This window comes from Myxine glutinosa, chromosome 4 (assembly GCF_964187855.1).
Source record: "Myxine glutinosa chromosome 4, kmMyxGlut1.1, whole genome shotgun sequence".
Taxonomy (NCBI): Eukaryota; Metazoa; Chordata; class Myxini; order Myxiniformes; family Myxinidae; genus Myxine; species Myxine glutinosa.
Window position 1 is genome coordinate 196559292 of NC_136264.1, and position 14925 is coordinate 196574216.

At 48.3% G+C, this 14925-nt stretch overlaps 1 protein-coding gene across 1 annotated transcript in view; it reads left to right on the forward strand.

The window, feature by feature from the left end:
* Nucleotides 1-14371, forward strand: part of LOC137426005 (voltage-dependent L-type calcium channel subunit alpha-1D-like) — a 545673-nt gene extending 531302 nt beyond the window's left edge. The window contains 2 exon segments of the mRNA XM_078775346.1: nt 9740-9853; nt 14084-14371. Coding sequence (XP_078631472.1) covers nt 9740-9853; nt 14084-14371 — 402 coding nt within the window.
* Nucleotides 14372-14925: the final 554 nt, after the last annotated feature.

The window sequence follows — 14925 nt, forward strand, 5'->3', positions numbered from 1 at the left end:
CCACCAGCCAGGAAGTTTTATCAGAGGGAACCTCCACCCACTTGCGATACAAGATGTTATCCTTCAATTCCAGGGTTTTCCACTGAGCCCAATATGCCTTGGTCTGTGCCCCGAGGGGGGTGACCTCTTCCCCATTAGGTCTTTGCCCCAATTTGACCCATTGGAACACCGGCCCCAGAACAGGATCCTCCTGCTGGGCCGTGCTCCAAGCCAACTCTCCAAATTCCTCGTCCGCGGTTAGTGGCAAAATTGGCCCTCTCACCCGGGTTGCCCGGACGACGAGAATCGGGGCGGAATCGCCCAATTGCTCCCTCTCCTCGTGTCTCGCACAAAATTTACAGTTTTCCCCCAGACAAGGACGCCGAGAGAGTGCGTCCGCATTACCATGGGCCTTCCCGGCCCTATGGGCCACATCAAAATCGTACTGCTGCAACTTTTCCAACCACCTTGCAATTTGGCCCTCCGGTTCCTTGAACCGAAGGAGCCATTGCAAGGAGGAATGGTCAGTTCTAACCAAAAATTTCCGCCCGTACAGGTACGGGTGGAAATGGTTCATGGCAGCCAGCATAGCCAATAACTCTTTGCGAGTGACACAATAATTTCGCTCGGGCCTACTTAAGGCCCGACTATAGTAACCAATCACCCTCTCCACGCCCTCCTGTGTCTGAGACAAAACTGCGCCCAATCCTTCCTGGCTCGCATCCGTGTCCAGGGTAAATGTCCCGTCACTAGTGGGGTAAGCTAGAAGGGGTGCGGATGTTAGACACCCCTTCAATTTTTGGAAGGCCTCGTGGCACTCCCGTGTCCAATTAAATCGCGTCCCCTTCTCCGTAAGCCGGTGGAGGGGACGGGCCAACTCCGCAAATTTCGCCACAAAGCGCCGGTAGTAGGAGCAGAGTCCCAAAAATCCCCGCACCTCCTTGATGGTACGTGGTGCGGGCCACTCCTCTACCGCTTTAATTTTGTCTGGGTCCGTTTTTACCCCCTCGCGGCCGATCACGTGACCTAGATAGGCCACCTCTCTTGCAAACAAAGTGCACTTACTCGGGTTCAGCTTCAACCCTGCCTGTCTGAGGCACCCGAACACCTGGTCCAAATTAGCTACCGCCTGGGGGAAGGTCTTGGCATGTACTAGGACGTCATCCAGGTACACCAGGCATGATTGCCATGGCATGCCGCCTAGTACATGTTCCATCAATCTTTCAAAGGTGGCGGGGGCGTTACACAAACCAAACGGCATCACAGTAAACTGATACAGTCCCTTACCTGTGGAAAATGCCGTTTTCTCCTTCCCTGCCCTATCCATCTCCACCTGCCAATACCCACTCTTGAGGTCCAAAGTTGAGAACCAATTTGAGCCCGCAACGGCATCGAGGGTGTCATCAATCCTTGGCAGGGGATATGAGTCCTTGAGTGTCACGTTGTTTAGCTGGCGATAGTCCACGCAGAACCGCGTGGTCCCATCCTTCTTTTTGACCAGCACAACAGGTGACATCCAAGGACTTCCCGAGGGCTCGATCACGCCTGCGTCGAGCATTTTTTCAACCTGCTCGTCAGCTTCCGCCCTCTTGCTCCAAGGGAGCCGTCGGGCGGCCTGACGAATAGGCCGGGCCTCACCGGTGTGGATCTGATGTTTCACCAGGCCCGTACGTCCAATATCCTCGGTGGACAGGGAGAAGAGGTCCAAATGGGACCCAACCAGTTTGTGTAAGGCCTCCCTCTGGGTACCTCCCAACTCTACGCTACTACGATTTACCATCTCGCAAATGGGATCGGGCCAATTCCTACTTCTTATTGAAGGCTCCCCCCGGGGCCGGCTCGGCTGGACGTTCTCGCCCCTCACTGTCGCGACTTCCTCAACTGGGGTGCAGCCAGCTACCCTCGTGCCCCTTACTATAGTGCGTGGTTCTGTACTTATATTTATTACTCGGACGGCCACTACCGGTCCGTCCGTTTTTACAAGGGTGCGGCCCACGATTAAACCCGGTATGGACTGCGCTGCCACCGGTTCGACCAGGCCGCAGGACTCCTGCCATGTTGGGCGAGCTGCCCACCGGGCCGGCACTATCGCCTCGGCCCTTGAGGGAATGGTCACGGCCTCGGAAGCCTCCAGCTCCGCTCTCTCGGCCGTGCTCACTCCCCCTAACGGCAGCTCTTCTACTCCCACCTGCAGGATCCCCCGGCACAAGTCGATTTTACAACCGCTGGCAGTCAACAAATCCAACCCTATTAAACATGGGTCGCACACCTCCGCCACCCAAACATCTATCTCCCTCCTTACCGACCCTAACTTGAGGGTCACAGAACCACGCCCTATGATCGGGGCCGTTACCCCGGTAGCAAGTTGCAAACTATAATTTTGCAGGCGCTGGATCTTATCCCAGACACCTGCGCTCGAATCAAGGACCACAGGGCTGATGATCGTGGCGCTAGCTCCTGTGTCCACTACGGCGTCTACCCCCACGCCGGCAATTTTGCATCTGATTGTCAGGCTACCGGTTCCAATCTGGCCACAATAAATGACCTGTCGCGTCAATGAGGGCTCTCCTCCATCCTCTTCTGCCGAACACCGCCCTACGTGCCCGACACCTTCTAGTTTCCCGGGGTCTGGCGGGGGGGTGTCTGGGGTCGGCTAACCCGCTCCCCCCTGGGCGGAGTTGAGGACCTCAACCGCCGGGGATCATCCCGGCGCGTGGCTCGACAGTGCCGCGCCAGGTGACCCAGACGGTTGCAAGTATAGCACCTCACCTGATAAGGTGCTTGTGTCCGGAATTCCAAATTTCCCCCCCTGAAGATCCGAATTGGATTACACGCTCGTGGTCCACCGCGGGCCACCTCCGGGGCCGCCTGCCATGTTCCAGGTCCCGCCAGGCGCTGGTCCACCAGCCTCCGGACCATGCCCGCCAGGTCAGGACCCACGTCGGGGGCGGGCCCCCTAAGGGGTCCGCCCTCCATCGGGGGTCCCACCTGGCGGACCGCCATTGCGTGACGCTCGCTCCCCCGGGCCAGGGGCCTCGCTGCTTCCCAACGGGCCGCAGCGTCAGCCGCCTGGCTCAGAGTCTGCGGTGCCACATGGCGAGCTGTTGCCGGAGCTCAATATCCGGGAGGGCCTGGATAAAATGGTCCAGCACCAGGCTTTCCCGGGAATCCGCTGCCATGCTAGCATGTGCGATCCCCACTGCGCGGCGAATGTCGTGGGCAAGTTCCCCGATGGCTTCCTGGGGCTTGCGTTTTCGCAGCGCGAGCTGAGCTTTAACAAGCTCGCTCTGCTGTTCAACGCCGAATCGATTAATTAGGGCGTCGCGGAGGGCTGGCAGGGTGAGAGCACCCGGTGGTAATGCCGTCAGCACCTCCGCCGCCGCGCCGCGCAATGCGGCCACCAGGTGTACTCCACCTTCGTCCTCACCCCAACCGTTGCCCTTACACACACAGTCAAACTGCGCCAGGTACGCGCGTAGATCACTCTTGCCGTCATACGGCGCGAGTGGGACCTTGTGGGACCACCTCGTATGCGAGTCGTTGCCCGCCTGCCGGACCCCGTGCGTCGCCCCTTGCGGGGTCAGCGCGGGGCCGAACCGGCCGGGCCCCCACAGTACATTACCCCCAAGGGGCTCTCGTGCCTCCCCTGTCCCTCTAAAAACTACCCCTGTTGGTGTCGATGCATGGGTCACACTTCCGCAACCCGCTACCCATTCCATACCACCACAACCTTGCTCACCCACACCTCGCACCTCTCCCATCACCGGACCCTCTCGCTCGCACCCTCGTTCCATACCCTCCGGACCAGCCATACACCTCACTCTTGGCCTCTCACGAACATCCGGGTCTATCTCGACCCCCAAGCTTATTAAATCACCTGGCGCATCATATGCACGACCATATTGGTCACCACTTACACCGGGTCCTCTTTCTCTTCGCTTCTCCTCCATCACCTGCGAATCCCTCATCCGGTTAATGAGCACATCATCACGATCCGAACACAGACTTTGGACCAATTCTTTTACTTCCTCCTTTATCTCTTTCTTATCCTCTCTCCGTCGCTTCTTAATTTCGCTCACCCCTTCTTCCACTTCTTCTAATTTCTGCTTCACCTCCTTCATCTCCTCGTGCGCCCCCTTAAGTTCTTCCTCTAACTCCACCTTATTTTTTTCTATGTGCTCCCGCACCTCCCGCTCTTTAACCTCCATCACCTCTACCACCTTGTTCATTTTCCTCGTCAGGTCCTCGTGTACCGTCTGACACTCTTTTTTAATTACCCCTACGTCCTTTTTCATCTCCTTCTGTGTCGATTTTAAACCCTCTATTACCGCTGTGTTCTTCTTTACCTGGTCCCCCAACTCCTTTTGTCCCACTGTCAGTTGTTCTACTCCCAGCGTCAACTCCTCTATACCACCTTGCAATTTTACAGTCCCCTTTCTCACCTCCTTCTCCATGCGCTCCTTACAGTGCCTCACCTCCTCGCGCACTCCTCCGATCTCCTCACTCACACCTCTTCTGATCTCCTCTCCCATCACTTGCATCTCCTGCCCAGATGCCACCCTCATCTGCTCCATTTCCTCCCTGTGAGCATCCAATTTAGTTTCTACCCCCATTCTGACCCCCTCTATCTGCTGCCCCATTTTTTAAACTTCCCTTTCTGCTTGGTCCCTCATGTCCCTCAATTTGCCTTCCATACTGTTTTCTAACCCCTCTAACCCCTTTTTCATCCCTTCCATTTGATTCTCTTGAGCGGCCATTCTGTTTTCTACCCCCGTTAACCCCTCCTGTATTTCCCCTAATCTATTGTCTAATCCCTCAAATTTGTTTCCTAATCCCTCTATTCTACTCCCTAACCCTCCGATCTGGGCCCCCATCCTTTGTTCTAACCCCTCACCGGTACCCCTCGCTTCGTCCCTCATTACCCCCATTTGGCCCTCCAATCGCTCACCCAATCGCTCACTATCAGCCCTCATTTGCTCACTATTAGCCCTCATATCGTCCTTCTGCAGGTTGAGGGACGCCTGCATTTGTACCATAAATTGCTCCATGAGGGCCTGCATTTGGGCCATCCCTCCCACTTGTGCAGCGGGTGCGGCCGCCGTAGCAATGTGCGAGGCGCCATTTTGCGCGCCCGCAACCTCGTGCGCGAGGACGCCATTTTGTGAACCTGCCGCCCTCACTGCTTCGCTCTCCTCATGTCCCTCAATTTGGTCCTGGATCGACCCTGCCTCACTCTCCTCTACCGGAACCCAGCCGTCTTGATCTGCCATAGCGCGACCTTCAAAATTCGGGTTTTTATTTTAAAACAAAACAAATTTCACAGTTAATAATTTCGAGCGCGTGAAGCGCGCTTCGGGTCCGATCTCACTCCTCGACACCAATTGTTACGGACACGACTTTGATGTTATGATGGGCCGAGCGGAATGGCCGCCGTGTTCGCACAGTTTACCTGATTCCACCCGACGTTGACCAAATCGCGCTATGCTAAATCAATGAAGGAAAGGACACAACGGTTGGGATAAATGAAACGACACAAGGGGTACAGTTCTCAAGACCTCCGGAGGAGGATATAATTGGTGGTGCAGAAAAGGGGTAGATTACAAGGTAAGAGGTAAAGCACAGAAAAGGTGGGCACTTAGACACAATCTTATCTATCCCCGACAGACCACAGACAAACGGAACAAGACTGACTTACACAGGGATTGATGGCAGGGAAGGACAGGCAGTCGATAGCACAAGGTGCACCTTGGCTCAGGGGCAGAATCAAACACAGTCCGGTCCAGAGATGCGGGGAGGTATTGCAGCGCTCGGAGGTGGCGTCTCTCTTCCTTCAAGTCCAGCGCGTATCTGACGTCACCTCCCTCTTCCTGCGCATGCTCAGCGGGGAGTGACACGCCCTCGGCTCGTTGGCTCCGCCCCAGATGGAATCGGTCCGCCACTTCTATTGGGTGCGGGGGGTTACCGGGCTCCGCCCTTGACGAGGAGCTGACAGCGAGCCCCTACTTGGTAACCCCGTCGAGCACATGTTCAATGGCGGCTAACCAAGCCGGAGTGAGGACGCACACTCCCCGCGCCGCCGCCGCTGTTGTTGTTGTTGTTGTTGTACCATGAGGAAGAGCTGCGGGGAGGTATTGGGAGGTCCTAAACTTCCTAACGGTGCCATACAATCACATTCTGGTGCAACGAAGAGTCAGAATTAATGGAAACAAGTCCTTAACTGACATAGACTAAGAATAACTAGCAAGATGTCCTATAGTTGTCTACGTGAGATGCGGTGGACCTGGATGCGACATTTAATGGGGGAAATAGGGGGAGGTCGGGTCTACAGAGTGTTGTTTACAGAAAATGGGACTAGGGAATGGGGGATTGGGGATAGTTGGGAAGTATTGGGGAAATAGGGGAATATTTACAAGCGGATATGGATGGAGGCCAATCTCATATCTGCAACAATATACATATATATATATATATATATATATATATATATATATATATATATATATATATATATATATATATATATATGTGTGTATATATATATATATATATGTATATATATATATATATATATATATATACATATATATATATATATATATATGTATATATATATATATATATATATATATATACATATATATATATATATATATATACATATATATATATATATATATATATGTGTGTATATATATATATATATATATGTATATACATATATATATATATATATATATATATGTGTGTATATATATATATATATATATGTATATACATATATATATATATATATATATATATATATATATATACATACATATATATATATATATATATATATATATATATACATGGCATTTAATATGGTATATATTTTTTTTCTTGACTTGGGTTTACTTTCTGAACTCAGTATATCAATCTGGTGAGTTTCTTTTACCCTTCTTTGATGACTTTGTTGAAAGAACCATGTCACTGATTGTCTTTCGCAGCAAGAAGTCAATAACAGGATTATATCACAGGTGGCGTGACAAAATGTAAGGACAGGTACATTTGACGATTGGCTTCACAATCGGGTATATAAGGGTTGTTGCGTTCTGTATTAGTGGAAAACAACTGCTGCACGTCTACAAAAGTTATTGCCGCTTCCTCTGGAGATGGTCCGTCAACTTGACAATGCTGTTTGTCATGGAGTGGTGGCTTTACGAAATTCTGGCATGAAACAGCGTGCTATTGCTCGGCAGTATGGCATCACTCAAGGTCAGGTGTCAAAGATCCTGAAACGAAATGCTCAGAGGGGTGTCCCTACTCCAATACCGAGGCCAGGACGTCCAGGCAGAACCACAAGGAGAGATGATCGCCAGCTGCACCGGTTAGTCTGCAATGGCCGTACCAAGTCAGCTAATCGGCTTAGGGCTGAGTGGTAGCAACTGACAAATGTGCCTGTATCCAGAAGGCTTGTCAACCAACGACTGGTTCAAGCAGGCTATCGTGCCAGGCATCCCCTGAGAAAGCCACGCCTGACCAGGCAACACAGACAGCGCCGATTGCAGTGGACCAGAGAGCACCGTCAATGGCAGCCAGGACACTGCAATCATGTGACCTTCAGTGACGAGTCTAGATTTCTGGTCTATCGTCAAGATGGCCGCGTCCGAGTGCGCAGACAAGTGCATGAACCCCACAACGAAGATTGTATAGTGCCAAGAGTCCAACCTGGAGGTGGTGGGGTGACCGTTTGGGCTGCTTTTCATGAAGGGGGCAAAACTGACCTGCTTGTTCTGAATGGAAACCTGAACCAGTTCAAGTACAGGGTCATTCTGGAAGAAACATTGCTTCCATTTGCTCGTGCAGCCTTTCGAGGAAACTTTGTCTTCCAAGATGACAATGCACGGCCTCATCGTGCTCGCATGATCCAACACTTTCTTGCTGACCGTGGTGTAGAGCATATGGAGTGGCTTGCCATGTCCCCGGATATGAATCCGATAGAGAACCTGTGGGCAGAATTAACACGTCAAATCGACAACTTGGACCAGCAGCCTACCTCTGTGCGTGAATTGCAGCAGACTATTGTCACTGCATGGCAAGCGATTCCTGTCCAAACCTTGGCAAATCTCGTGAACAGCATGCCTAGACGTGTACGTGCTCTCCTGAATGCTCGTGGGGGTTACACAAAGTACTGAACTGTAATTTTACTGTCCGTAATCCCAGTCATAATTTAGCTTTTGTTTTTGTTGAAATTTTTTTTGGCTAATGTGCAAAATAAAGAGATACTTCTGGAAAACGTACAGAAGTTTAACACAGTACTGTCCGTGAATTGAGTTCGATATCAGTTTACATCACATTCAAGGATCAATTTATTTGCTTCGATATGTCAAATGTGGTTTTTGTTTCTTTTAAAGGTCACATTAACAAAATCTAGAATAATTTCAACATAATTCCAATGAACTTTTGGTTCTAAGTCATCTTGAAAAGTAAGTTCACCACCACAAAAAAAATATTCCATATGAAATGCCAAGTCTGTATATATATATATATATAAATATATATATATATATATACACACACACATATATATATATATATATATAGAAAATATTATATTATACCAGCAGGGACCCGTGGAACATCCGCACAATGTAAAATGTGACCGAGTTCTCAACCCCCACACCCACCCCCACCCCCATCCCTCACTTCCACAAACTCCAAGTCATCAACGTTCCTCTCCCAAACCCCAAATCTTCACCCACCTCTCCCAAACCCTAAGGCATAAATCCCTCCCCTCCACACTTTAAGGCTTAAGCCTTCAGACTCCCACCCACCGCTTCCCCTCCCTCATCTCACCCCTGCCTCTGCCTCCTCCCACCCCAACTCCCTCCGGACTCCAACCCCACCCCTTCCTCTCCCTCAGGATTCCCACTCTACCACTTCACACCTCCCTCCATACTCCTCCCACCCCTGCCCCTGCCTTCTCCCACCCAACCACCTCCCTCCAGACTCCCACTCCACCCCTTGCTCTCTTTCATTGACCCCAGCCCCTGCCTCCTCCTAACACACCTCCTCCAGATTCCCAACCCCTTCCCCTCCCTCCGGACTCCCACTCCACCAATTCCCCTCACACCCTTTACCTACCCTCCTCCCATCCCCTCTCCCCCCCCCCCCACCCTGTCCCTCCAGACTCCCATCTCTTACCCTCTTTCCTCCCACTTTCTCCCCTCCCTCATCCCACCCTTCCCCTGCCTCCTCCTATCCCTCCTCCCTCTGGACTTCCACCCATTCCCCTCCCTCTGGATTCCCATCCCACCCCATTCCCTCCCTCATCTCACCTCTGCCTCTGCCTCTGCCTCCTCCAACCCCACCTTCCTCCGGACTCCAACCCCACCCATTCCCCTCCTTTGGGATTCCCACTCCACCCCTTCACACCTCCCTCCGTACTCCCACCCCCATAAACACCCAGTTTTTATTATTGCACTCCTTTGGAGTTACCTTCGTATGCATGCAAAGTTTTGGGCCACTAGGTTTCATGGTTTTAGAGTTATGGAGGAGACAGACATTGTACCTTTGTTACCGTACTCTTCTTCAAATTAGTTCTTTTTTACGATTCTCATGTAAATTTGTCTTAAACTGTCCCATTTAGGCCTGCTTCCAGGTTGGTTGCACACCCATGCACAATCTCATTCATTCCTGAGACATTCCCAATATCACGTGGTAATGCAGAGTATCGAATGATTACACACAGTGCATTGTATCCCTGTGGTTGTGATAGGCTGGTCTTCGGTCGCTGCATGACATGGATCCACAGATCCACCAGGCCATCTCCAGTGAATTGCAAGCACAAGACTCCCAGTGTTGGAACAGCCATGGCGTAAACCCTTGCACGGTAAGTTATTACAATTTCCATTTTGTTTCACTGTGTTAATGTTTCCACTTGCATCATTGTGTTTTTGCACTGTAGTGTCCGTTGGGCATTTCAAAAGAGAATGTCCATGTTTTATAATGGTATATAACACTAGTTCTGGCGAAGGCTCATGTTGATCTGCATCAGTGGGCAGGTAAGACGATGGATGGAATCAACAGGGTTTAAATCGAGGTATGCGAACTACTGTGGGGAGCGAGGTGCTGATGTTTCAGGCCTTAACTATTCATTTGAGAATTTTGCTTTGGTATTTGGAAAATTATCAGATTGGATTATTGTATGTACTTTAAAAAAAAAAAATTGTATACAAGATCGAGGCTCGTGGAAGAGCTAACATTAATGACAAACAAGCGTTACGCCTAGGTCCCCCGTCGGTGAAGTGATGTGAGTTGACAAAGTGGAAGACGCAGAAAACATGGAAGAGTCGATAATATTTGCGAGTGGGTTGCAGACACACCCACACACCAGATTAGAAGTTAGTAGTTCGTTTATTTTTCAAGATATTCCGCTCACAAGGTTCAGACATACATGGCGGCGGCCATCTTGGATTATGACGTGGCGACCCAATTTTCAATAGCTTTCTTCCTTATGCGTAGATACACCCACACACCAGATTAGAAGTTGGTACTTCGCTTATTTTTCAAGATATTCCGTTCACAAGGTTCTGACATTTACTTTTCAAGATATCGCGCTCACAAGGTTTAGATATGGTGACAGCCATCTTGGATTTTGACGTGGCGACCTAATTTTCAATAGTGTTCTTCCATATGCCTAGTTGCACCCACACACCAAATTAGAATTCGGTCCTTCGCTTACTTTTATAAAGATATTGCAGTGCATGTACGCACGCACGCACGGACGAACGGAAGCACGCACGGATGCACCACGGACGGAGGGTAAAACCATAGTCCCCCTTTCGCTCCGCGGTGCGACGGGGGACAAAAAAACAAACGGACATCTATCTATAATTCCAGTAATCTCTGTCTGTCTGTCTGTACGTCTGTACGTTTGTCTGTGACCGCTGTTTCTCGACAACCACGGGTCCGATATACTTTTAACTTGCCAGGTATATTGCTGGGGACCCGAGGATGTGCCTTTTCAAGGTTTCATATTAATCGGACAATTACTTACCGAGCTATGTCCAAAAAACGATTCAACCAATCAGAGAGCAGCGAACGATCGCGTGTGCCGAACGTGGCGGACACACTCTGCCTCGGATGGCACATTTGAGAGCGTATTCATTTATTTCACGTTTGCAAACTATGTTGGCGCTATGTTGGCGTTAAACGATGTTTTAAAACTAATAAAAACGAATTTGCGATTCATTCGCTTTCCTGCGCGTTTGTGTACGCGATGGCGATTTCTTTACCAAACTCCGGAAGCCGTTCGCTTTGGACCGAACCATTTCATGTAAATAGAGGGGGGGGATTGTCACCACTCGCAAGCCGTTCGCTTTGGACCAAACCATTTCATGTAAATAGAGGGGGGGGATATAATTTTAGATATATATATATAGTACGGGCATGCCCTAGTAAGAGGAAATAAAGGGAGCGGGAGACAAGATGGGAAGAGAGGGGGAAGCAAACAAGTACAACATTTGAGAGCAGGGACATCGGGAGATCTGTGGGAGGGAGGGGGCTTGGGGGGAGGAGGCGTGGGAAGGGGGGTGGGGGGTGGGAAAGGAAAAAAAAACCACATGGACACTGCTAGGACTTCCAGGAAAGAAGTCGGTATTTCAAAAAAGTGGATCTGGGGTGAATTAACAGGGGTAGAAAAGATCAAGGTCTTGGCTGGGGGAAGATAAGAGATGGTGGTGAACAGCTGTTTTAAAGACCTGGAGGGACAATAAATTTAATTTTACCATTAAAAGCAAAATAATTATGGAATAAACAGCGACAGCCTGGACCAAACAAAATATCAGGTTTTTACAACCTCATTTAAATCTTAGACATCATAAAATACTGGCAATGATCAGTTTAAGTCGGGGTTACATTCCTGGAAAATATGACTTAAACTGATCAGCTATTTCCCATAAGAATCATAATAAAAAACACAGGTGATAAGTTCCAGCTCTCCAATACTCCATATGTAAATGTTAATAAACCACAAATTATACAATTTAATGAGGAAGAATAATACGGTACTTACAGTAGTAATAGAGGAAAGTAAGTACAATGTATATTTACACACAAATATATTAATTTACACATAGGGTATATTTGGTCACATTTACATTGCGGCCGATGTGGATTGAGAGAGTTGAAGTAGGTGGAGAGGAGAGCGGTGGAGGTGGAAGTGACCGCCTCATCGTCAAATCGTACATCTTCTGTAGGTCGGATTTTCATAAGAACATGAAATCGATGGCCTGTCTTGCTCCTCTCCAGTCATTTCGCAAATGGCACTGCTGCAGCTGCAGCTTCGTTCTCCTTGTTCCTTTCCATATTCCTAGAACCTATCAGCAAGCAGCTCCTCCTCCCGTGGACCTCAAACATCCGAGGTCTCCACTCCAAGCTGGCATCTCTCAATTCAGGTGACTGATGATAAACTGGACATCATCTGTTCAACAGAATCCTTCCTCCCACAGGATGTCCCTGACTCTTTAGTGTCTCTGTGTTTAGTCTCCACCAATTTGATAGGCCTGCACCTCTCCCCAGTGGAAGAGTTGCACTATACATCAAGCACTCAATCTCTCACTGCCCTTGTACGTACCTATCTTACACCTTCCAACCCTCAGAGGTACCTTTGGCTGCAACTTCCCCTCTGCTCACACCTCTTTTTTTTCTCTGTGTGTTGTTACATCCTTCAAACAGTAACTACTCCATTTATCTCTCTCTCAGCCAGCCTGGACCAACCTTTAACCACTCTATCTCTCTCTTCCTCATATGTGGTGATTTAAATTGTCACCATGCAAATTGGGTAGGTGTTGGTATCTCCCACCTGCCATGGCACTTCAGCAAATAACTTCTGTGACTCCATTAGACTGATTCAATTTGAACTTTCCGGCCCAGATTACTCCCAATGGCAAATCCTCCCTTCTCGAGTTAGTAATGACAACCTTCCCTGCAAATGTCTCCTGCTTTTCATCTGCTCCAATTGGTTTATCCGATCATATGCTTGTGAGTCAACATCTCCATGGCAATTCTCTGAGAGCTGCCTCAGCTCCGGCAAGTCTGACCAGTTCACTCAGGCAGATTGGCAAGGACTGCAAGCATCAATCTCTCTTCAGCCATTTCTTCAAACCTCCTCTTTCTTATTCACAGATCCATTCTATCTCATCTTCAGATATCTTATCCTTCTTTCCACCCATGGCACACTAAATCCTGGAGTGAGACAGTTGCTCTGAAACGACTTGTCTTCTCTTCTTGGAAAGCAAACCCGACCGAATGCAATATCAGATCATTCCACAAAGCCCACAACAAGTGTGTCCACTCTTAGGAGAGCCAGAATACAATATCAGTCCAACCTCAAGATTGAACTTTCAAACTTGTCTTCCTCCTCTAAAACCTGATGGCACCTTGTTTAGTCTACCTCTGGAGTATGCTCCACCTCCATCCATTCCCTCTTTTCAAATGGCACCAAAGCCGACTCTGCTCATGAGAAGGCCGAATGCCTCAATTCTATGTTTGCTTCCAAATCTTGTGTGCCTATCCCCTTGCTCTACGTACTCCCCCTACCCAATCATACCCAACTGTTCCTGGTCCAACAGTGTCTTTTGCACCTGAGCAGGTGCAAAAGTCTTTGGCAACTGTCTACTGATTCAGCAACTGGACCGGACGGCATCAGCTCACGTGTACTATAAACCTACTCTGCTGCTCTTGCGCCATCTTCTCTTTGCCCTTTTCACCCTATCATTTGTCCGAGATCATCTTCCATCTGCTTGCAAATCAGCCAACATCTCTGCTAGTAATAATAATAATAATAATAATTAATAAAGGTCAATGTGTTTATATACTTTTTGAAAAGTTTTACAGAAAAGGTTTTATAGACACGATCCAACTTTTCAGGGAGAGACCTTTGAACGATTATATTGTTCTTTTTAAACTCACTGTTGGATCGCAAGGTGTTAATCCCAAAATGTTATCCAAGCCAAAAACACAATTAGCGGAGTTATTAAACCATACTTTTATTGGGGTTATGGGGGAACGGGATAAACTTTTTGCATCAATGGATAACAGCCTAATGTCCCTCCTCTAGGGCACATCTCCACGACGCATGCAAGTTCCTGCACAGGTGTGTGGAGACTTTCCAGAGGAGGACAGCAACTCGTGTGACACCACCGATTGTGAACGTGAAGACAGCCTGCACCACACCTTTCCTTTGGCACAGCCCCTAACCACACTGCCACCCTGCAACCTCGACAACAAAAACCACCTTGGACAAGGAAGCAGAGCTGGTTACCATAGCCCCTCCAAATGTCCCAACGGCATCATTTATGGATCACCTACCAGGAGGTGGGACCACAAAAAAGCAATTTCATGTTAAAGGGAAAGCAAATGAGGTCTTATATGTTACCCATTTAAAAAAATCATATATATATGATATATATACCAAGATATACCAACATATATACCAACAATATTGTTTGTCATGTCATATACAATGTCATATACCAACAATATTGATAGATAAAGGTGATATAATATAACAAATATCATGAAACATTTACATTTTGTAGTCCATTGTATAACTTAAATAAACATAAATGCAAATATCACATGTGGAAAAAGTAAGTACACCCCATGAAATGTTTTTAAAATCTTTTTAACATATGTGGACATATCAACATTTGATCTTCATTTAAACAGTATCTGTAGATAAAGGTGATCTAATTGAACAAAAAAACAATGAAAAATTGACTTTGCAATAATTTATTCAACAACAAATTAAGATGTTTGAGGATTCTCTTGCATGCACAGCTCGTTTCAAATCCCCCCACAACATCTCGATGGGATTTAGATCCAGGCTTTGACTTGGCCATTCCAGAACCCTCCATTTCTTTCTTTTCAGCCATTCCTTTGTGGATTTACTGGTATGTT